General features: G+C 49.0%; 1 protein-coding gene across 1 annotated transcript in view; it reads right to left on the bottom strand.

Annotated features, from left to right (window-relative positions):
- Positions 1 to 23,756, bottom strand: part of Saal1 (serum amyloid A like 1) — a 31,427-nt gene extending 7,671 nt beyond the window's left edge. The window contains exons 1-11 of the mRNA XM_075952413.1: positions 23,575 to 23,756; positions 22,163 to 22,276; positions 19,731 to 19,814; positions 9,994 to 10,073; positions 8,252 to 8,311; positions 8,022 to 8,137; positions 7,410 to 7,590; positions 5,585 to 5,667; positions 5,310 to 5,498; positions 2,302 to 2,498; positions 113 to 205 (exon numbers count right to left, since the gene is read on the bottom strand). Of these exons, the coding sequence (XP_075808528.1) occupies positions 113 to 205; positions 2,302 to 2,498; positions 5,310 to 5,498; positions 5,585 to 5,667; positions 7,410 to 7,590; positions 8,022 to 8,137; positions 8,252 to 8,311; positions 9,994 to 10,073; positions 19,731 to 19,814; positions 22,163 to 22,276; positions 23,575 to 23,709 (1,332 nt within the window). The 5' untranslated portion in view covers positions 23,710 to 23,756. The remainder of the gene's footprint in view (positions 1 to 112; positions 206 to 2,301; positions 2,499 to 5,309; positions 5,499 to 5,584; positions 5,668 to 7,409; positions 7,591 to 8,021; positions 8,138 to 8,251; positions 8,312 to 9,993; positions 10,074 to 19,730; positions 19,815 to 22,162; positions 22,277 to 23,574) is intronic.
- Positions 23,757 to 24,509: the final 753 nt, after the last annotated feature.

The following is a 24,509-nucleotide window of genomic DNA, read 5'->3' on the forward strand; positions in this document are numbered from 1 at the left end:
TGATTCCTTCCTCTTGAGATCATAATTAATCTCAAGGCACAAGGCACTGAATCCTGTAAGGTACAGCACCGTTTCTGACAGAATCCCAGCCCCGTGCATGCTCCCTACTCACCACGGGGCTGTAGAGGGGCAGGAGGCTCTGCAATGCACAGGAACACTTCTCTTTGTTTAACTGGCCCTCCTTCAGTCCCTGAGCCACAGTTTCCTACAACAGACAAAAGAAAACTTAGTGTCAGAAAAGGAAAATGTCCAACGCTGCACCTGGCAAACAGATAAACATCAGTATACACAATCACACTGGTCCCACCAGCATTTCAAACCCTCAGCTGAGCTGCCATGAAGAGCCTTGTGTACCCCGAACGCTGCTAACCTCAGTGAAGGATGCCACTCACGGAAGCCTGCCTGCTGGCTCCTCCTGTGCACCGCCCCTCATCCCAGGCTCTCATTTCCAGACTATTCCCGAAGATTACCGTCTATAAACCCACTGGCTGGCTTGTGGCCTCCAGCCCTCAACTCAATTCCTTTATGCCTGCGGTGTTTGGAAGAATCTTTCCAAACTGATCTTATCACTTGCTTATAAAAAGAAAGGAAACTTCAGTTGCAACCCAGTTTCCTCAAGATTAAACCCAAATTCCCTGAAGTGGAACCTACGAGTCTCATGGCATGCCATCGGGTCTTTAATCAACACACCTTCTTGCTATTTGCCTGTATCTTAAAGACAAAGGAACAGGCTTGTCTTTTCCTCCCAAACCTAAAGCAATAACAAACAATCAAAAACATATCTGAATGCAAAACAAAAAAAGACACTGTGGTGGTTTGAATGGGGCTGGTGCTTGCAGGTGCATTATTTAGTCACCAGGAAGTGGCTCTGTTTGAAGGGATTAGGATCAGAAGGCATGGCCTTGCTGGAGTAGGTGGCTTTGTTGGGAGTGTGTTACTGTGAGGTTTTTAGGTTTCAAAAACCCAAGCAAGAGCCAATGTCTCCTCCTCTTTGCAGACCAGGATATAGCTCTCAGCTCCTTCTTCAGCACCTCTCCTGCCCGCTCCCATCCATGATGACAATGGACTAATCTCTGAAACTATTAGCAAATCCCGATTAAATGTGTTTTTTTTTTTAAGAGTGGCCTTGGTCATGGCATCTCTTCACAGCAACAGAACAGCAATGGAGACAATAAGTATCACTGGAGAAATCCATATAAACCATCAAAATCAATACATCTGTCCAGGGATGGAGCTTAGAGGGGAAGCACCTGCCTAGCATGTGAGAAGCCCTGGGGTGGACTCTAAGCATCACAAAAATATGAAACTTTAAAAATTAGATCTTTATAAAAAGTAAAGACAAATAATATACAAATATATGGAAAGATAATCCAGCTCACTAATAATAAAACATGTAAATCAAAATAGAACACAAATTTCCACCTGTTGAATTAATATAAAATTACAATATCCATTAATAAAAATCAAACAAAACTAACATTTTCACACATCAGAAATTATCAATATAAATTTTAGTATTGTTGATATGCCTAGTGTCATAAAGTGTGTGCACACACAAACAAGACCAGTTATTTTAAGACAAAAAATAATAACAAAATTTTCCCAAATTGAGTAAAACAGTCATACTACACACACACATACACACACAGACACACACACACACATACACACACAGAGACACACACACACACAGACACACACACACACAGACACACACAGACGCACACACAGACACACACACACAGACACAGACACACACACACAGAGACACACACACAGACACACACACAGACACAGTCACATACACACAGACACACACAGACACACAGACACACACACACACAGACACACACACAGACACAAACACAGACACACAGACACACACACAGACACACACACACACACACAGACACACAGACACACACACACACACACACACACAGACACACACACACATCGTGGAAGAGAAGAATCAGCTCCTGCAGTTGTGGTCTGACTTCTGCACATGTGCCCCTTCCCCCGTGAAAACGAACAGGAGCAGGGCTGAGGCTGCAGCTCAGAGGCACAGCGCTCGCCTATCTTGTATGAGGCCCAGATCCCAGCATCATACCGGCAGAGGAGAAGGGAGGAGAAAAGAAATCTTTTTCAATATCATAAAAAACAATGATGGAGCTGAGAACACAAGAGGTGGTCCAGAGTTTGCCTGGCCACTATACCCAGGTCCTCTCTCCATCACGGCTGGGGTCTCAGTTCTGTCACAGCACAGCTGCCTGTAAGACACCACCAATACTTCTTTCCTACCTTTGTTAACTCCTGAAAAATATTAGAAAGGAATTCACATGAAATATCCTTCAGGATCTTCATATGGAACTCATCTTGGGTTGAACCACAGTTTGTAGGCTCCTCTGGGTCGGACTCTGTGGAGTTCTCTGGTTTCTTCTGACAATGTTGCATATTTTGTAACACCCGAATCAGGCTGTCAATTAGAGGAAGATCCACTGCACCGAATAAGAGAATGACACCAGCCAGGTAAGTACTCCTTCATTTGTTCACTCGTTCACCCATCCACTCATCCTGAAGCAGTGCCACATGTGCTTTGGGGACTCTAGACAGGTAGGGTGGTTCCTGCTTTGATTCCACTGATGACAGTCTCTAACTTATAAGCTCAAACAGACTGCCTCCCTGCAGCCAAGTTGATTATGGTCAGTGTTGTATCATAGCATCACACAAAACTGGAATAACCCCCAACTCCGCAGAGCTTCTCTGAAAGGCCTGAAGCAGGCAAGCAGAGAGGAGACAGCTAACTGTGACAGGAGTTAACGTGGATGTCCATGTTCTGCCTCAAGATACAAACTACATCAAGTTTGGGTGGCACAGCAGGCAGCGGTGTGAACGCCTAGTCCTGTAGCAGCAACAAGCGGGATGCTCCTGGTCTCACGAAAAAGCTCCCCGTGGGTTTCTAGAAAGATGACACCCACGACAGCATGATGGCCCTCGCTGGACAAACTGCATGACGACCCAGAACAAGATAAACACGTCTGCGCTAAGAGAAGGATCCCTCGTTTCTCACGTCAGAGCGAGTCCAAGAAATCTCTGAGGTTTAGCTGACACCATGACACCTCCCCCAACTGCTGACTTAAACTGCCCCTTAGCACGCACTCAGACCCCTCGGGCAGCGCGCTCAAAGCCAGTCGTGCATGCGTGTCGCAGTAAGTGGCTGTTCCTGCCTTTGCTTGTTCTCAAAGCCCGCACAGCCTGCCTACTCGACCTTTATCAGCCCCTGGCTGTCTATCACAGCCACACCTACCCAGTCTATCTCCCTCCCAGCAGGTCCAGCCCTCTGCACTCCACTGCCTGGCAGCTGCGCTGCTTTTCTTCCTTTCACTCTTAAGCCACCCTCGCCACACAGAGCCTCAGCCCTGCTCCTCCAGCACAGTGCCCAGTGTTTTCATGTGAGCCTGTCTCCATCGGCCGTGCTTCCTCTCGAGTATTCACACGACGGCCTCCACTAGCTCCCCAGCCGGTACTCGGGGTTCCTTTGGCCAGTGACATAATCTCTCCAGAAATATAGAATCGACACTCAGAAACAGTGCTTATTTATAAAACAAAACAAAAAGCTTAAAATAGGGAGAAATCAAAACATCCTTGAGCCAGGTGGTGGTGGTGCACGCCTTTAATCCTAGCACTCGGAGGCAGTGGTGGGCGGATCTCTGTGAGAGCCTGGTCTACAGGAGCTAGTTCCAGGACAGGCTCCAAAGCTACAGAGAAACCCTATCTCAGGAAAACAAAACAAAACAAAACAAAAACAGAAAAAAACAAAAAAAAACCCCAAAAAACCAAAAACAAACAAAAACAAAAAAACATCCCTGAGAGGCAAAAACAAGCACCATATGCCCAGTTACACTAAATGGCAAAACTCCAGCGCCATTTTCAACAGTCGGGAAGAAGATAAAGATGTCTCCAGCAGGCACTAAGCAATCCACTTAGACAGGAAAAAGAAGTCAGAGATAGAGAATGACAAAAGTAGATGTGCCTTGATAGCAGACAAAGTTAAAGATTATAATGGGAACTACTACCAAACACGGTAAGACAAAAGCTGGAGAGATGGCTCAGCAGTTAAAAGGACCAGCTGCTCTTCCAAAGGACCTTGGTTCAAATCCCACCACCCCTATGTTGGCTCAGAGCCCATTATAATCCCCACTCAGCACCTTCTTCTCGTCTCCACAAGCACCAGACATCTGTTGTACATGTGTGTGTGCAGGCAAAACACCCATACACATTAGATAGATAGATAGATAGATAGATAGATAGATAGATAGATAGATAGACAGACAGACAGACAGACAGACAGACAGACAGACAGACAGACAGACAAAGAGGATTTTAGGACAGTAAGACAGGAATGTGGATATGGCAACAGGATTCCTACCTACAGGCGCAAGGCCCTGAGTCCCACCTCAAGCACAGCGAGAAAAAACTACAGGCAAGTCAGTAAAGGTCCCACAGTCAAAGTTAACAATCCACAGCCTCCATAAAGTCTAACAATCACCAGTGAAGAAAGCATGCAAGAGACTAGGACTTCGAAATTAAAATGTGCAGGAATAAACCTAGTAAGAATGCAGATCTGTACGCTAAAAAAATCTCAAGGCACTTCTGAAACAGACCTGCACAATGCATTCCTAGACACAGCACACATTCAACACAATCGCAATGAAAGACTTGCACAATGCATTCCTAGACACACCACACATTCAACACAATCAAAATGAAAGCATAGGGAAGCACTTGGGGCTTTGACCCTTTGACCTTAGGACCCTAATTCAGCACTGAGCAGGTCAAACAGTCGGAGATACTGAGACATCAGACTGAATAGAGACCATCCTCACTGGGAACTGAGACAAAAACCTTACCACCAAAGCACTCTGGGGCTGAGCGTGATTCCAATGGAGTCAGCAGAACACAGAAGACTTTAGGGAGTATTTCTGATAAAAGTGGGGTGGTTCTTCTGGGCAGAGCCACGCTGTTTGGTGCTGCTTTCATTTTGGTCCTAGGGACTGAACCAGGGGGCACTCATGCTAAGCAAGCACCCCATTACTGAGCCGTACCCCAAGTCCCCTCCTTGATGCCTCTTACAAACTTTGTAGTATTTTTGTATTAAGCATTTAACATTTTATGTTACTAGGGGAATAAGGGTATTTTCTTTCTAAATGGAGAAAACTTGAAAAAGAAACCCAATGAAGAGCAGACACAGGCCTGGCACTCACGATCTGTGGGTGCCAGTTTAATCGGTGGAAGGGAACTGCACTTGCCTTCTTCCCTCTTGGGGTGCTCCTGTGCAGCCCACGAAGCACTGATGGCAGACATCACGGAGAAGACAGAGGCCAGCACTGTTTTCTGCTCCTGCAGTATGATGGGCGGGTCACCAACTTGGCAGAATTCATGGCACACCAGGTCAAAAAGTAAATTCCATGTGTCTTTTGCAGTATCAGGACACTGTACTTAAGAAATATTTTTTACAAATAGTAATTTAAAACTGGCGAACACTTAACGAGCAACGACAGCGTGCCCCAAGAAACCGCCTTACCAATTGCTTGAATCCCATCGTCCGCGGTGGTGAGCAGCTGTAAGATGTGCATGTAAACATCCAGCCCTTCCAGGTTTTCAGACCTAAGCAGACAGAAAGGGCACAGCACTGTCAGAGAACAGCAATGCTCACTCGCCCTGCAGGGGTTTGTTACCTCGTGCTAATGTGCAGAGCGTGAGATGGCCAGCCGAGTAGACTCTGCTCACTAGCACTGACATTACAATGGGAAAACTGGAGAAAAGGAGTTTATGTATTATGAGTGCGTGAGTGAGCGTGAGTATTTATGTATGTGAATGCATAGGTGAGTGTTATAGCTGTACGTATGTCTGTGTGTGAATTAGTGTGTGTGTGAGCATATATATGAAGTGTGTGAATGTCTGTATGTATGTGTACATGAGTGTGAGTGCATGTATGTGAGTGTATGTCAAGTGTGTGTGAGTCTACACATGTATGCTACTGACACTTCTATGGGCGGGACGTGAGGCCTACAGCGCAGACACCACGGTCCTGAAGTTCTTTAGAGTTCACAGATCATCCTAGCTCCCTAGCTGAGAAAGCAGAAACATAAAAACCTAATTCTTTTGCTCAACAGTTTGTATTCTTAGAACTCAAAATACTGTTTCTTCAACCAGTTAAGTGAAAAACATGAACAATTAAATGGTTCAGCTACATTTACTGAAGTATCATCATTTGGGGGCTCTTACTGCTAGGGGCTGGAAAGACAGATAGTATTAAGATGTTACACCCACCTTCACAGATCATAACAGTCTGAGAGGAAAGAAGTAAAGGGCCATAACCATAAAACAAAATGAATTCAACACTAGAAGGCCCAGGCACTAAAAGACCACGCAGAAATTTGGTCAGGGAAGAGATCTTGAGAGAAATGGAGTTTCCACAGGAACCTGAAGAGGCAGGTGTTTGTGGCGTTGGAGAGACACCTTGAGCAAAGGCTGGGAGACAAGAGGGCCTGGTTCATCCGCAGAATGGAATTTCACATAGATGTTTTAAAAACCTGAACTATTTCCTGCGGAAGGCCACTGAAAAGCAGGGAGCACGAAGCAAGATGGGTGTGCACCACGGAAGCAGCTGCAAGGCTCGGGGGAGCCAGCTAGAGGACAGGCAGCTCAGAAGGCAGACAGTGTGGCACTTGGCCAAGCAAGGGAGAAGAGGTCTGGCTGTCAGGATCACAGTAAGAGTTGCTGGCCATGAGGAAGGAGCTAGACAGGGCAGTCAGGAGGGACTTTCCAGTTCTCCCACCTTCTCTAGATGGGACACTGGCAACATCATTCACTGCTGGAAACACTGAAGAGGCAGATACGTGTGTGGCTTAATCTTCATTTGATAAAAGGTATAAAATTAATAACTTTTAACATAGCCTATTAAGTTCTGAGAATATGCTGTTAACAACTAAGCAGATAATTCAAACGCTAATCTTGCAGTTATCAGTGCTACATTGTTTTAACAACTCATAAACAACCGCCTCTCATGATAAGACATCAAAGCCCCCATGCTGATCATCTACAGACTGGTGTGTACACAAGGAGGAAGCAGGGAGCAAACAAATATGCTCAATGAGTTGTTTCACATTCAATGTAAAATAAAACAAGACAATCTTTTCTCCTTGATTATTTAAAATACATAAAATTGCTATCAGTTACCATAGCAAGCTATGACAAGCCATACTGGAGCAAATGCTCTGAACCCGTACTATTCTTGCCACCACAAACCTAAGAAAGACTGGTTGCTTACTGAAACTAAGACTCCCATCTAAGGATGTTTCGAACAACTGAATTTTCCAGACCATTCTGTACAAGAGTTCACCTACCGTATTTGTCTGGCAGCTTCCAGTATACTGGGTACAAAAGAAAATACTGGCTGCTCTTCAGAGTCCTCCTGGGGTTGGTTCGGAAGCCGGGCAGTCCCATTTCTAATCCACTCCAACATGAGTTTTTCATCCAAGTCAAAGAGCTTGTCCACGACCTCCCCCACCTTCACCAACAAGTCAACTGCAGTCAAGACAGGTGTTCAACTGAGAACCCAAGTGTCTGAAGCACAAGGGGGAACCAAACTCCTCAAGCTCCACCAAGAGCCAAATCTGCCAGGGTGCCACTTCCTCCCAGGTGTCTCCAGGAGCCTATTTAAACTGGCTTATCTTCCTTCAGGGCAAAGTGGCCTCTGGGGCGGAAGAGATGGCCCAGTCATTAAGAGCACCCATAGCTCACAACTGTCTGGAACTCCAGTCCTGGAGATCTGACATTCTCTGCTGGCCTCTATGGGCAGCAGGCACATACCAACATGCAAGAGACACACAGATTTACATGCAGCAAAACACCCATAAATTTAAAAAATCAAAGTATAAAGTTTTTAAAATGAAAAGTCTAAAGTAGCCTCCCAGGATATACTCCAGTCTTTCTCCCTAGAGTGCACGGAGACTTACCATTTGTTGAACTTGACATGATGAAGCAGACGCTAGCATAAATGGACGGATGTTCCCGGATCCTTTCAACCCAGACACTGGCCACTTCTGCCTGGGAAAGGCAAGTAAGCAACAACCTACATGACAAATGTGAGCTCAATATCTGTGCGGGCAACAACAAGGGCCACCACAGTCAAGCGTGCACTCTGCTTTCCCAGGGCTTCTGATGAGTGGTCTCGAGAAAGGCTTACCTGCTGGTTTCTAGCAGAGTGGGTGGGTCTGAGTCGCACAAACACTGCAGAAGCACCTGCCTGCCGAGACACCGTGAGCCATGAGTATCATTTAAATAACCAGTTTTCATTTCATTTTAGACATCTTCTATTGTAAGACAAAGCATAAATGCATTTCATAAATTCTAGAGCAGTGGTTCTCAGCCTTCCTAAGGCTGCAACCCTTTCCTACAGTTCCTCATGTGGGGACCCCCAGCCATAAAATTGTTTCATCGCCACTTTGTAACTGCAATTTTACTAATGCTATGAATTGTAATGTAAGTATCTGGTTTATGACCCCCCACAGAAGGGGTCATGACCTAAAGGTTGAGAAGAACTCGTGTTTCTAAGGTACAGAGCGGAGTTGACTACCTGCAGCTGCCTTTGCCCACCGTGTTCCTCTCCACCTAGAAAAGGTGGCCCCGACTTCCTCAGAGAACACTTCCTCTTTCCCCCTAGAAAAGGTGGCCCCGACTTCCTCAGAGATTACTTCCTCTCTCCCCCTAGAAAAGGTGGCCCCGACTTCCTCAGAGAACTCTTCCTGTCTCCCCCTAGAAAAGGTGGCACCGACTTCCTCAGAGATCACTTCCTCTCCCCGCCTAGAAAAGGTGGCCCCGACTTCCTCAGAAATCACTTCCTTGCTCTGACTCTATAATTCTGTTAATAGATTTCTGATTTTGCATTTAATTTTATATAAAAGCAGCTATGGTTTTTCCTTAAAATATCCTTTAGTTATCTGTGCATCTTTTTATCTGCTTTATGTGACACATATCACTGTTCACGTGCTCTTCAATTCGTCATGGAACACCTTGTGTGTGAATGTAAGAGAAACAATTCAAGGGGGCTGGAGAGATGGCTCAGTGGTTAAGAGCATTGCCTGCTCTTCCAAAGGTCATGAGTTCAATTCCCGGCAACCACATGGTGGCTCACAACCATCTGTAATGAGAGCTGCTGCCCTCTTCTGGTCTGCAGACACACACAGACAGACAATTGTATACATAAATAAATAAATATATATTTAAAAAAAAAAAAGAAAATTCAAAAGGCCTAGGCCCTTGAAGACAGGGATAAACCCTTATGACCTTCCAATAAGAACAATCACTTTAACGTATGCTGGACACAGACTTCTTTAGATCATTAACAGCCATGAACCATCTCCAGGAAAATGAATATGCCCATCAAATTTACCACGTTCTCAGATCTACCATGGTAACCGACCACCTGAGACTCCACTATGAAAAAGCCCTCTGTCCAAAGTTTTCTGGCTTTAGAAAAGAACTAGCCTCTGATTAAAAGTCTGACAGCCTTTTAATCCTAGAGGCAACTCTTTATCTTCTGGTCCCTAGGCAAGTCCCACTCCCCTATTTAAGTCTCAGTTCTCAGAGCAAAACTGTCCAGCAACTGAGTTTCCCAGACTAGTTCTGAGTCCTTGGATTCTCCATGTTTAAATGGTTCTGGACTCTGACCAGCGGCCCCTAGCTCCAATTTGGGCTCTACATATTCTTTGCCTCACCCCCTTACTCGCTGGGGTAACTCATGCTTTACCGTGGATGCAAAGGCTCAGTCCTAGGTCAAGTCCATAGCTAGTGCAGAAGTCTCAGCCACACCAGCACCCAAGGTGTCCTGAGACAATGAAACAGCACACCCCACACTTCCACCTCTCCTAGGTTCAAGGGTTCCCTTGGAATAGAAACTTAGCACGGCTATTAGGTAGTAGGACTTACCCATGATCTTCGCAGCTGCTGATGGACACACATATCTCCCGGAAACAAGCCATATTCCCTAAAATTCCCACACAAATTTCCTGTCAAACCAAGTAACACAGGTCACAATGGCTGTGAGGTAAAAGCCATGAAGAAAAACAACTTGAACAAAAACTTCTACTGAACCAAGTTTGAGGGGAGGAAAGAGGGAGGCAGGATATGGACGTTTACAGCTGGCATCCAGATTTACATACTCGGCTTGTACAGCTCACACAGGTGAGAAGGAATAGAAAACACAAAGCGAAAGTCATAGATGAAGAAACGTTATGCGGGGAAGGATCCTTAACACAGACGACTAATGGAGAGAACGCAGGAACCATGAGGAAGCACAAGAGAAATGGAGCAGAGAAAAAGGATTTGACTGTCATGTCAAAGGGTTTAGACTTAATATGGGATGGTGTCTGGAGCCACGGAGGTTCTCAAAGAGGGAATATTTGTCCACACATCATTTTACACAGCATTTACAAGATGGGACTGTATTGCCCCCACTTCTGAACTGAGGAGACTGAAGCCCAGGGAAGTCCAGCAAGCTGCCTGAGATCTTCAACTGAAGGCAGCAGCAACCCAGAGCTGTCATGTTCCAGGGTACTTGCCCAAGAAGACATGGCTGCTATTATCAATGAGGGGTAATGGCAGACATGGAAAAGGATGAGACGCTAAAGGGGATGGCAAACAGTCTGTTAGGCACAGTTTATAGGTCTGAAGTTGCCATGGTTTCCCAGTCAGAAGTATTAGTCATATCAACAGGAAAAAATAAGACGGAAGGGCATGGTGCCTTTACACAGAACAGGGATCCCAAACTTGCTGGGATTCAGCACTCGGAGTTTGTCGACGGTTTCCAAGCCCCATCAACTCCACTGAATTAGAATCTCCAGGCTCCATTTAGCCTCAGTAGCGAGTGTTTACCAAGTCCACCAGGAGTGTTTATGACCGGGTGATAAGCACTGAATTACAACAAAGGATGGAGACAGATTAGAAAATACACAGCTGAGAACTCATCAGCAAAGTTGGAGGTGACACCAGATACCAAGTCGGGGAGTCGGGGCTTGTGCCATTGCAGGACTAGAGCTGTGGCTTAAGTGAGTAAGAAAGGGAGCTGAGCTGGCTGTGGTGGCACTGAGCTGCTGTGGTAGCACTAAGGGGCTGTGGTGGCACTGAGCTGCTGTGGTAGCACTGAGCTGTGGTAGCACTGAGCTGTGGTGGCACTGAGCTGTGGTAGCACTGAGCTGTGGTGGCACTGAGCTGTGGTAGCACTGAGCTGTGGTAGCACTGAGCTGCTGTGGTAGCACTGAGCTGTGGTAGCACTGAGCTGTGGTAGCACTGAGCTGTGGTGGCACTGAGCTGTGGTAGCACTGAGCTGTGGTGGCACTGAGCTGTGGTAGCACTGAGCTGTGGTGGCACTGAGCTGTGGTAGCACTGAGCTGTGGTAGCACTGAGCTGTGGTAGCACTGAGCTGCTGTGGTAGCACTGAGCTGTGGTAGCACTGAGCTGCTGTGGTGGCACTGAGCTGTGGTAGCACTGAGCTGTGGTAGCACTGAGCTGTGGTAGCACTGAGCTGTGGTAGCACTGAGCTGTGGTGGCACTGAGCTGCTGTGGTAGCACTGAGCTGTGGTAGCACTGAGCTGTGGTAGCACTGAGCTGTGGTAGCACTGAGCTGTGGTAGCACTGAGCTGTGGTAGCACTGAGCTGTGGTAGCACTGAGCTGTGGTAGCACTGAGCTGTGGTAGCACTGAGCTGTGGTAGCACTGAGCTGCTGTGGTAGCACTGAGCTGTGGTAGCACTGAGCTGCTGTGGTAGCACTGAGCTGTGGTAGCACTGAGCTGTGGTAGCACTGAGCTGTGGTAGCACTGAGCTGTGGTAGCACTGAGCTGTGGTAGCACTGAGCTGTGGTAGCACTGAGCTGTGGTAGCACTGAGCTGTGGTAGCACTGAGCTGTGGTAGCACTGAGCTGCTGTGGTAGCACTGAGCTGTGGTAGCACTGAGCTGCTGTGGTAGCACTGAGCTGTGGTAGCACTGAGCTGTGGTAGCACTGAGCTGTGGTAGCACTGAGCTGTGGTAGCACTGAGCTGTGGTAGCACTGAGCTGTGGTAGCACTGAGCTGTGGTAGCACTGAGCTGCTGTGGTAGCACTGAGCTGCTGTGGTAGCACTGAGCTGCTGTGGTAGCACTGAGCTGTGGTAGCACTGAGCTGTGGTAGCACTGAGCTGTGGTAGCACTGAGCTGTGGTAGCACTGAGCTGTGGTAGCACTGAGCTGCTGTGGTAGCACTGAGCTGCTGTGGTAGCACTGAGCTGTGGTAGCACTGAGCTGCTGTGGTAGCACTGAGCTGCTGTGGTAGCACTGAGCTGTGGTAGCACTGAGCTGTGGTAGCACTGAGCTGCTGTGGTAGCACTGAGCTGTGGTAGCACTGAGCTGTGGTAGCACTGAGCTGTGGTAGCACTGAGCTGTGGTAGCACTGAGCTGTGGTGGCACTGAGCTGTGGTGGCACTGAGCTGCTGTGGTAGCACTGAGCTGTGGTGGCACTGAGCTGCTGTGGTAGCACTGAGCTGCTGTGGTAGCACTGAGCTGTGGTGGCACTGAGCTGTGGTGGCACTGAGCTGTGGTAGCACTGAGCTGCTGTGGTGGCACTGAGCTGCTGTGGTAGCACTGAGCTGCTGTGGTAGCACTGAGCTGTGGTAGCACTGAGCTGTGGTAGCACTGAGCTGTGGTGGCACTGAGCTGTGGTAGCACTGAGCTGCTGTGGTAGCACTGAGCTGTGGTAGCACTGAGCTGTGGTAGCACTGAGCTGCTGTGGTGGCACTGAGCTGTGGTGGCACTGAGCTGTGGTAGCACTGAGCTGTGGTAGCACTGAGCTGCTGTGGCAGCACTGAGCTGCTGTGGTAGCACTGAGCTGTGGTGGCACTGAGCTGCTGTGGTAGCACTGAGCTGTGGTAGCACTGAGCTGCTGTGGTAGCACTGAGCTGCTGTGGTAGCACTGAGCTGTGGTAGCACTGAGCTGCTGTGGTAGCACTGAGCTGCTGTGGTAGCACTGAGCTGTGGTGGCACTGAGCTGTGGTAGCACTGAGCTGCTGTGGTAGCACTGAGCTGTGGTAGCACTGAGCTGTGGTAGCATTAAGGGGCTGTGGTAGCATTAAGGGGCTGTGGTAGCACTGAGCTGTGGTAGCACTGAGCTGTGGTAGCACTGAGCTGCTGTGGTAGCACTGAGCTGTGGTAGCACTGAGCTGCTGTGGTAGCACTGAGCTGCTGTGGTAGCACTGAGCTGCTGTGGTAGCACTGAGCTGTGGTAGCACTGAGCTGCTGTGGTAGCACTGAGCTGTGGTAGCACTGAGCTGTGGTAGCACTGAGCTGTGGTAGCACTGAGCTGCTGTGGTAGCACTGAGCTGTGGTAGCACTGAGCTGTGGTAGCACTGAGCTGTGGTAGCACTGAGCTGTGGTAGCACTGAGCTGTGGTGGCACTGAGCTGTGGTGGCACTGAGCTGCTGTGGTAGCACTGAGCTGTGGTGGCACTGAGCTGCTGTGGTAGCACTGAGCTGCTGTGGTAGCACTGAGCTGTGGTGGCACTGAGCTGTGGTGGCACTGAGCTGTGGTAGCACTGAGCTGTGGTAGCACTGAGCTGTGGTGGCACTGAGCTGTGGTGGCACTGAGCTGTGGTAGCACTGAGCTGTGGTAGCACTGAGCTGTGGTAGCACTGAGCTGTGGTAGCACTGAGCTGTGGTAGCACTGAGCTGTGGTGGCACTGAGCTGTGGTAGCACTGAGCTGCTGTGGTAGCACTGAGCTGTGGTAGCACTGAGCTGTGGTAGCACTGAGCTGTGGTAGCACTGAGCTGCTGTGGTAGCACTGAGCTGTGGTAGCACTGAGCTGTGGTAGCACTGAGCTGTGGTGGCACTGAGCTGTGGTAGCACTGAGCTGCTGTGGTAGCACTGAGCTGTGGTAGCACTGAGCTGTGGTAGCACTGAGCTGTGGTGGCACTGAGCTGCTGTGGTAGCACTGAGCTGTGGTAGCACTGAGCTGTGGTGGCACTGAGCTGCTGTGGTAGCACTGAGCTGTGGTAGCACTGAGCTGTGGTAGCACTGAGCTGTGGTAGCACTGAGCTGCTGTGGTAGCACTGAGCTGTGGTGGCACTGAGCTGCTGTGGTGGCACTGAGCTGCTGTGGTAGCACTGAGCTGTGGTAGCATTAAGGGGCTGTGGTGGCACTGAGCTGTGGTGGCACTGAGCTGTGGTAGCACTGAGCTGTGGTAGCACTGAGCTGTGGTAGCACTGAGCTGCTGTGGTAGCACTGAGCTGTGGTAGCACTGAGCTGTGGTAGCACTGAGCTGTGGTGGCACTGAGCTGTGGTAGCACTGAGCTGCTGTGGTAGCACTGAGCTGTGGTAGCACTGAGCTGTGGTAGCACTGAGCTGTGGTGGCACTGAGCTGCTGTGGTAGCACTGAGCTGTGGTAGCACTGAGCTGTGGTGGCACTGAGCTGCTGTGGTAGCACTGAGCTGTGGTAGCACTGAGCTGTGGTAGCACTGAGCTGTGGTAGCACTGAGCTGCTGTGGTAGCACTGAGCTGTGGTGGCACTGAGCTGCTGTGGTGGCACTGAGCTGCTGTGGTAGCACTGAGCTGTGGTAGCACTGAGCTGCTGTGGTAGCACTGAGCTGTGGTAGCACTGAGCTGTGGTAGCACTGAGCTGTGGTAGCACTGAGCTGTGGTAGCACTGAGCTGCTGTGGTAGCACTGAGCTGTGGTAGCACTGAGCTGTGGTAGCACTGAGCTGTGGTAGCACTGAGCTGTGGTAGCACTGAGCTGTGGTAGCACTGAGCTGTGGTAGCACTGAGCTGTGGTGGCACTGAGCTGCTGTGGTAGCACTGAGCTGTGGTAGCACTGAGCTGTGGTAGCACTGAGCTGTGGTAGCACTGAGCTGCTGTGGTAGCACTGAGCTGTGGTAGCACTGAGCTGTGGTAGCACTGAGCTGTGGTAGCACTGAGCTGTGGTAGCACTGAGCTGTGGTGGCACTGAGCTGCTGTGGTGGCACTGAGCTGCTGTGGTAGCACTGAGCTGTGGTAGCACTGAGCTGCTGTGGTAGCACTGAGCTGTGGTAGCACTGAGCTGTGGTAGCACTGAGCTGCTGTGGTAGCACTGAGCTGTGGTGGCACTGAGCTGCTGTGGTAGCACTGAGCTGTGGTAGCACTGAGCTGTGGTAGCACTGAGCTGTGGTGGCACTGAGCTGCTGTGGTGGCACTGAGCTGCTGTGGTAGCACTGAGCTGTGGTAGCACTGAGCTGCTGTGGTAGCACTGAGCTGTGGTAGCACTGAGCTGCTGTGGTAGCACTGAGCTGTGGTAGCACTGAGCTGTGGTAGCACTGAGCTGTGGTAGCACTGAGCTGCTGTGGTAGCACTGAGCTGTGGTAGCACTGAGCTGTGGTAGCACTGAGCTGTGGTGGCACTGAGCTGTGGTAGCACTGAGCTGCTGTGGTAGCACTGAGCTGTGGTAGCACTGAGCTGTGGTAGCACTGAGCTGTGGTGGCACTGAGCTGCTGTGGTAGCACTGAGCTGTGGTAGCACTGAGCTGTGGTGGCACTGAGCTGCTGTGGTAGCACTGAGCTGTGGTAGCACTGAGCTGTGGTAGCACTGAGCTGCTGTGGTAGCACTGAGCTGTGGTAGCACTGAGCTGTGGTAGCACTGAGCTGTGGTAGCACTGAGCTGCTGTGGTAGCACTGAGCTGCTGTGGTAGCACTGAGCTGTGGTAGCACTGAGCTGTGGTAGCACTGAGCTGTGGTAGCACTGAGCTGCTGTGGTAGCACTGAGCTGCTGTGGTAGCACTGAGCTGCTGTGGTAGCACTGAGCTGTGGTAGCACTGAGCTGCTGTGGTAGCACTGAGCTGCTGTGGTAGCACTGAGCTGTGGTGGCACTGAGCTGTGGTAGCACTGAGCTGCTGTGGTAGCACTGAGCTGTGGTAGCACTGAGCTGTGGTAGCATTAAGGGGCTGTGGTAGCATTAAGGGGCTGTGGTAGCACTGAGCTGTGGTAGCACTGAGCTGTGGTAGCACTGAGCTGCTGTGGTAGCACTGAGCTGTGGTAGCACTGAGCTGCTGTGGTAGCACTGAGCTGCTGTGGTAGCACTGAGCTGTGGTAGCATTAAGGGGCTGTGGTAGCATTAAGGGGCTGTGGTAGCACTGAGCTGTGGTAGCACTGAGCTGTGGTAGCACTGAGCTGCTGTGGTAGCACTGAGCTGCTGTGGTAGCACTGAGCTGCTGTGGTAGCACTGAGCTGTGGTAGCACTGAGCTGTGGTGGCACTGAGCTGCTGTGGTAGCACTGAGCTGCTGTGGTAGCACTGAGCTGGCTGTGGTAGCACTGAGCTGCTGTGGTAGCACTGAGCTGCTGTGGTAGCACTGAGCTGTGGTAGCACTGAGCTGTGGTAGCACTGAGCTGCTGTGGTGGCACTGAGCTGCTGTGGTAGCACTGAGCTGTGGTAGCACTGAGCTGTGGTAGCACTGAGCTGTGGTGGCACTGAGCTGCTGTGGTAGCACTGAGCTGTGGTAGCACTGAGCTGTGGTAGCACTGAGCTGCTGTGGTGGCACTGAGCTGCTGTGGTAGCACTGAGCTGTGGTAGCACTGAGCTGTGGTAGCACTGAGCTGTGGTGGCACTGAGCTGCTGTGGTAGCACTGAGCTGCTGTGGTAGCACTGAGCTGTGGTAGCACTGAGCTGCTGTGGTAGCACTGAGCTGTGGTAGCACTGAGCTGCTGTGGTAGCACTGAGCTGCTGTGGTAGCACTGAGCTGTGGTAGCACTGAGCTGTGGTAGCACTGAGCTGCTGTGGTAGCACTGAGCTGCTGTGGTGGCACTGAGCTGCTGTGGTAGCACTGAGCTGTGGTAGCACTGAGCTGTGGTAGCACTGAGCTGTGGTAGCACTGAGCTGTGGTAGCACTGAGCTGCTGTGGTAGCACTGAGCTGTGGTAGCACTGAGCTGTGGTAGCACTGAGCTGTGGTAGCACTGAGCTGTGGTAGCACTGAGCTGTGGTAGCACTGAGCTGTGGTAGCACTGAGCTGTGGTAGCACTGAGCTGTGGTAGCACTGAGCTGTGGTAGCACTGAGCTGTGGTAGCACTGAGCTGTGGTAGCACTGAGCTGTGGTAGCACTGAGCTGTGGTAGCACTGAGCTGTGGTAGCACTGAGCTGTGGTAGCACTGAGCTGTGGTAGCACTGAGCTGTGGTAGCACTGAGCTGCTGTGGTAGCACTGAGCTGTGGTAGCACTGAGCTGTGGTAGCACTGAGCTGCTGTGGTAGCACTGAGCTGCTGTGGTAGCACTGAGCTGCTGTGGTGGCACTGAGCTGCTGTGGTAGCACTGAGCTGTGGTAGCACTGAGCTGCTGTGGTAGCACTGAGCTGCTGTGGTAGCACTGAGCTGTGGTAGCACTGAGCTGTGGTAGCACTGAGCTGTGGTAGCACTGAGCTGTGGTAGCACTGAGCTGTGGTAGCACTGAGCTGCTGTGGTAGCACTGAGCTGTGGTAGCACTGAGCTGTGGTAGCACTGAGCTGTGGTAGCACTGAGCTGTGGTAGCACTGAGCTGTGGTAGCACTGAGCTGTGGTAGCACTGAGCTGTGGTGGCACTGAGCTGTGGTAGCACTGAGCTGCTGTGGTAGCACTGAGCTGTGGTAGCACTGAGCTGCTGTGGTAGCACTGAGCTGCTGTGGTGGCACTGAGCTGCTGTGGTAGCACTGAGCTGCTGTGGTAGCACTGAGCTGCTGTGGTAGCACTGAGCTGCTGTGGTGGCACTGAGCTGCTGTGGTAGCACTGAGCTGCTGTGGTAGCACTGAGCTGCTGTGGTGGCACTGAGCTGCTGTGGTAGCACTGAGCTGCTGTGGTAGCACTGAGCTGCTGTGGTAGCACTGAGCTGCTGTGGTAGCACTGAGCTGCTGTGGTAGCACTGAGCTGTGGTAGCACTGAGCTGCTGTGGTAGCACTGAGCTGCTGTGGTAGCACTGAGCTGCTGTGGTGGCACTGAGCTGCTGTGGTAGCACTGAGCTGCTGTGGTAGCACTGAGCTGCTGTGGTAGCACTGAGCTGCTGTGGTAGCACTGAGCTGCTGTGGTAGCACATGCCTGTAACCCCAGCACTTTGAAGGTTGAGACAGAAACCACAAGCTCAAATCCTCACGCTGGGACTCACTAAGAAAATGGCTGTGAAGAGAACAGGGTGTTCACTCTGGACAGAGTCCAGACTCAGGCACAGGAGGAAATAGGAAGGGACAAAAGCTGAGGAAAGTTAGAGAGGAACTACAGAGAGCTTTAGTAAAAAGCAGATGGTTCAAACACTGGCAGAAGAGCAAGCAATTCGGGACAGAAAACACACGTTCTCTTAGAAGCTAGCGAGGGGAGGAGTGAACATTCACTGAAGACCAACTCCTGTGTCGGCTGCGTAGGAGAACCCCTGGTAGACGACTTTGGAAAGTCCTCCAGGACAAAGTTTTTGGAAAGAGTATGGCCCTGATCTAAAGTATTGACATCACCTGGGAACACAGCAGACGCCTAGGTCCTGCCCTAGCCTACTGGACCAGATGCTCTTGGGGAGGGCTCGGCACCAGTGATCTGGGCCATGCTGACATTTAGACTGGTGATTCCTCATAAGGCCAAGGTTGAGAACCACTGCTGTAGCAGGCTGTGACCAGGACACATTTACAGCCGCGTGGCTAATTCCTGAAGTTATCATGACTAATATAAAAAAACAGTAAAATCAAGGAGGGAACGCCACAAAATCACCAACACTTTATGTAAATATAAGGACCCAATATGGGCGGAGCATTCCCCTAAATAAAAATCTTAATTCAAGGGCCTGGAGAGATGGCCCAGCAGTCAAGAGCACTGACTGCTCTTCCTGGCACTCACATGGTGGCTCTCAACCATCTATGAGATCCAGTGCCCTCTTCTGGTGTGTGACAGACATGCGGACAAAGCATCCATAGACAGAAATACATAAACATTTTTATAAAAACCTTAATTCAACATTCAATTTGTAATACACTCTATGGAATTTTCTACTTTATCTCAAAGAAAAAGAAGCAACGACAGGGTTATGCTAGAGCTGGGCATAAGCTCAAACTCCAGCTCCATCTTTACAAGCTGTGTGACTTTGGACATATTATCTTAGTCTGAGACTCAGTTCTTTTATCTATTACGTGTGTCTCAAAGGAGGAGGAAGGCAAACAGAGAGTGGATATTCACAAACTGCAATCCTTCAGCACATATTAACAGTCCTGTATCATGTGCACTGCACAGAGACCTAAACGGCAGTAACACTCAGGACACTGCACTGCTCCTGTGGTCCCACCTGCTGCTCTTGGGAGCTTGCTCTCGGCAATGACCACAAGGCAGAAAAGTGCCGCCCTGAGTAAGACAAAGAGAAGGGAAGGCCAGCAAGGGTGACCCGGCGCAGCCAGCCCTCGCCCAGGAGCATATGGGGAGATTTTGGAGCGGAGAGTTCTCACGGCCAGCCTGTGGGCACAGTGAACTGAGAGATAAACAGCAGGTCTAGGCACTGCTTCTTGTCCTGCCACAGCGCAGCAGCCTAGCATGGCTATGTCTATCTGGTTTCCACAGCTGAAAATTATTGATTCCCCAAATCTAATCCAAACCTAAAAGTCTACGTATCTAATTATTTCAAGGAGTGCGTTACCCAAGAACGTCCAATAGCATTTGTGCACGAGCAGAACTGTAAATACTTACTCTTAATCGGGGACACCTGGATTTGGCCAGCACTCCCATGAATATATCAGGAGCCTTAAATTCTTGTAGAAACAAAGCCACATCCTATAAACAAAAATGATTAGCAATTTAGATGCTGCATACTGCTCAAGCTCTATAGCTCAGATATCCCTAAAAGTTTAATTTCATGTTTACTTCCTTTCATCCATAATGGAAAAATAAAAGATCAAAAAGACAAAAGTAAGTCAAGTAGTGGTGGCGCATGCCTATAATCCCAGCATTTGGGAGACAGAGGCAGGTGATATCTGTAAATTTGAGGCCTGTCTTACAGAGTGAGTTCCAGGACAGCCAGAGCTATACAGAGAAACCCTGTCTTGAAGAAGCAAAACAAAACAAAACCCAACCAAACAAAAAGACAAAAGTAACATAAGAGTCTTTGTAGTACCTGGTACCAAGACAGTAGAAAGAGCCCATAAACCAATGTAACCCTGATGGTGACACACCAGAGGTTAGCCCTCCTTTCATTCTGCACGATCCTGGAATTCTCATAACTTACCCAAACACGTTTGCTGACTGCCAGACACTAAGTTAGAAGCTGGGGGTGAGAAAGGGGTATGGGGAAAGAGTCAACTCCTAAATCCTACCCTGTAAGAACTTAAAACTGAGATAAATGCTACTGGGCTACATTCAATATCAGGACTTGGGCTTCAATGAGCACAAAAAGAATTCTGATCACAATGTAACTACAACAGTCTGGAACTTTCTCCCACCCACATCGCCTAAGGGGGCACACCACACAGGTGTACCTAGCGTGAACATGCGGCTGCAAAGAGAGGTCTCTCACATAGGAATGTAAGGTACAAAAGCTAAATCTGTTAGCTGTGGGATATGCCTATTAAAAAACACACATCTAAAACTAAACAAACTAAATAAATAAAGTTTTAGTCAATGATGACTAAATGTATGTGTGTATGTACGTATGTCAATGGTCCTATGAAATTATATTACCTAGTGATGTCATAGCTATCTTAGCTCACATTTATGTTAGATACACCATGAGGCTCATAGGATGAAACTGTATTTGTGTTCAAGGCACGATTTTAACATTAATAGCTCCTGGATCTTCATACCCTGAACCACAAACTGGAGGGGCTACAGTCACTCAATAATGCCTTGCCAGAAGGAATGAGCCTTTTTTCTTTTATTTAAAAAAACAAAAAAACTATCTTTTTTATTTTACATACCAATCCCAGTTCCCAGCCCCTCTCCTCCTCCTGTTTTCTTCACTTTTCTCCCCTCCCCAGAGAGGGTAAGGCTTGTTGCTTTGAGGAAGGATCAAAGCCCTCCCTATTATATCTAGGTTGAATCAGGTATGCCTCCAAAGAGAATGGGTTCCAAAAAGTCAGTACAAGCAGTAGGGATAAATCCTGGTGCCACTGCCAGTGGCCCCGCAGTCTACCCCAGCCATACGACTGTCACCCACATTCTGAGGGCCTAGTTTGGTCCCATGCTGGGTTCTTCCCTGTCTGGCTGGATGTAGTGAGCTCCCATTAGCTCAGGTAGACTGTTTGAGTGGGTGTCCCTATCACGGCCTTGACCTCTTTGTTCATATTCTCATTCTGCTCACTCTTCGACTAGACTTTGGGAGCTCAGCCCAGTGCTCTGCTGTGGCTCTCTGCCTGTTTCCATCAGTTGCTGGATGAAGGTTCTCTGGTGACATTTAAGATAGTCATCAATCTGACTACAGGGCAAGGTTAGTTCAGGCACCCTCTCCTTTATTGCTTAGGGTCTTAGCTTGTCATCCTTGTGGATTCCTGGGATTTTTTTCTAGTGCCAACTATGTTCATAGCAGTATTATCTGTAATAGCCAGAACCTGGAAACAACCTAGATGCCCCTCACCTGAAGAATGGATAAAGAAAATGTGGCACATTTACACATTAGAGTACTACTCAGGGGTAAAAAACAATGACAGCTTGAAATTTGCATGCAAATGGATGGAACTAGACAAAAAAACAAAACAAACAAACAAATAAAAAACCATCCTGAGTGAGGTAACTCAAACTCAGAAAGATGAGCATGGAATGTACTCACTCATAAGTGGATACTAGCTGTAAAGCAAAGGATAACGAGCTTATAGTCCATGACCCCAGAGAAGATAAGCAACAAGGAGAGCCCTAGAGAAACATATATAGATCCCTCTGGGAAGGGGAAGTAGACAATATCTCTTGAGAAAATTGGGAGCATGGGATTGGGGGGAAAGGGAGGGCAGAAGGGGAGGAGGAGAGGAAAAGGGGATTGGGGAGAAGAAATTGAGTGAATGGGATAGTCAAGATGGAGCAAGGACAGAGACAGAGAGCACTGAAAGAATATCTTGATTGAGGGTTAGCAAGAAATCTGGGATGAATCTTTTCAAAAGTCTCCTCACTCTAGAATTTCACTTTTATCCTCATACCTCATCCATGGACATATCCCAGACTCTGCAGATTTCGTTCTCCGTTTCCTCAGTGAGCTCCATCTGTTGCTCATCATCATCCGAGCCGGACTTGGCACTTTCAGGTGTGACAATCTTCAGACACATAGAGAAAAAAAAAATCATCAGTTAAAATACTCAGAGTTCTTCAAGTAATATATCACGCAGATGTCTCCAAGAGAGTATCCCTAAAGTACTTCCTCTGGCGAAACAGTTCCTAAAAACTGCCTTGCAGTGCCTTGGATGATCTACAGTATTCTTGGAGGAAACACTGTCTGAAGGCACTGCAAGAGAAAAAACAGGAATGAGAATATGAACTTTTGCTTTCAAATGATTTAAGATTAGTGTAGGAAAGTCATGGAAACAGACAGTCACCATAGAAAAGGCTGACTTTTGCTGAGCTGGTGAAAAGAGCATTGTAGAAAGATGAAGGGCTTTGACCTATCCCTGGGAGGAGAAAGACATTTTTTTTAAAAGAGGAAAGTGAAATCTCATGGGAAGGGAAGGACTCGAGCACTCAGAGGTGAGTACGAGAGTTTACAAAGCATAGTACATGACTGGAGATGGCCACCAGTCTACTGGTCACGGGACATAATGTAGCTATCCTTAAGTATAGGTTAAGCATCATTAAGTGAGTTGTGGTAAGCAGCTTGGATTCCCAGTTAAGAAGTAGAAAGTGTTCATTTATAGCAACAAAAATACCCCCTTTTTTCTTTTTCTTTTTTTTGGGGGGAGGGGGTTCGAGGCAGGGTTTCTCTGTAGCTTTGGTGCCTGTCCCGGAACTAGCTCTTGTAGACTAGGCTGGCCTCGAAATCCCAGAGATCAGCCTTCCTCTGCCTCCCGAGTGCTGGGATTAAAGGTGTGCGCCACCACCACCCGGCTAAAAACACCCTTTTAAAATAATAAAAAAGGAAGACTTTTTTGGTCACTGTGTAGATATTGTCTCTGAAAAAAACAAACAAACAAAACCAAACCCAGGAATTGGCGGCATAGAGGCAGTACACAGAAAAATCTGCTAGCCTCCTATAAATCAAACACCATTTCAAACACTCTACTATCATTATCATCTCAATCTACACAAAAACCGTGTGTACAATAACACTGGTTATCCTATTTTATAGAAACGGAAAGAAATCGAGGTTCTGGGTTAACGAATCACACTTCCAGCATGGGATGGAGATCAGGGCTGTCTGACTCCAAGCTAAGCGCTCCACTATGACAAGAGCTCACGAAACAGGAACTGATTTCAGAAGTGACAATGGAGTTGCAGAGCAAAATCTGACTAAAGTATGTGTGTGGTGGTGTTCCGGGAAGAGTTAGGAAACTGGCACCCGGACCCTCCAGCATCCCATCCACTCCCTTGGTTCGGAGGACGCCTGCGCCAGTCTCCCCACCTGGATGAGTCCGCTGAGTACTCCGAAGAGCCAGTGCTTGCTGTAGACCGTGCTCCCAATGCAGTCTCCCCCGGCCAGGTCCTCCTCGTCCTCCTGATTGCAGCTAGGCGGAGGAGGGGACGGGTTACGGTCCATGCTGGCGCCCACGAGAGGCGCCGGAAGCCCCGAAAGCCCCGGAGGAGGCGAGAGGATGTGCCAGAGAGCCCGACTGACCCGGCGCTGTTCCCCACTGCGCCCCCTGCTGTCAGGCTCCGGAATGGTCCAGGAACCTGTGGAATAGGTGGGAACTCCCACAAAGTGTCCACCTAGGGACCAGCAGCATGAAACACATGTCAGTATTCTTTGTCTGGAACGAAGAGGGGTCAGGGAAGAGAGAGAGAGAGAGAGACAGAAAAGATTCTCAGCCAGGGAGGAGGAGGAGGAGGACGACGACGGAGATGGCTTGGATGTGGGACTTTAATACAAGCTGAATCTGAATAAAGAACTGAACATATAAAACAAAACTTTTAAAGGTTTTAGATGTAGAAAAAACTGTAAAGGACCTTTTCTGACCTGAGAGACGGGAGGGTGTTCTTAAAAGGCACAACGCCTAGTGTGAGAAACAGGCACATTTCTCAGACTGCGGAGATGGCTCAGTGGTTAAGAACACTCACTGGTCTTACAGAGGATCTGGTTCTAGTTCCCAGCACACACATGGAAGCTCACAACCCTCTGTAACTCCAGTGCCACGGGATCCAACACCTTCTTCTGCCCTCTTTGGGCACCAGACATGCACAGACACACATACCGGTAAAACACATAAAAATTAATTGTTACACTTCTCACTATTGTTCTCCATAGACAGATGAGATGTAAAAGCCTCAGCTGGACGTGGTAGCTCACACCTGTGACTTTAGCACCTGCAAGGCTAAGGAAATTTAAGGCAGTCTATGACT

The sequence above is a fragment of the Microtus pennsylvanicus genome, chromosome 18, assembly GCF_037038515.1.
Source record: "Microtus pennsylvanicus isolate mMicPen1 chromosome 18, mMicPen1.hap1, whole genome shotgun sequence".
In the NCBI taxonomy this organism is placed as follows: Eukaryota; Metazoa; Chordata; class Mammalia; order Rodentia; family Cricetidae; genus Microtus; species Microtus pennsylvanicus.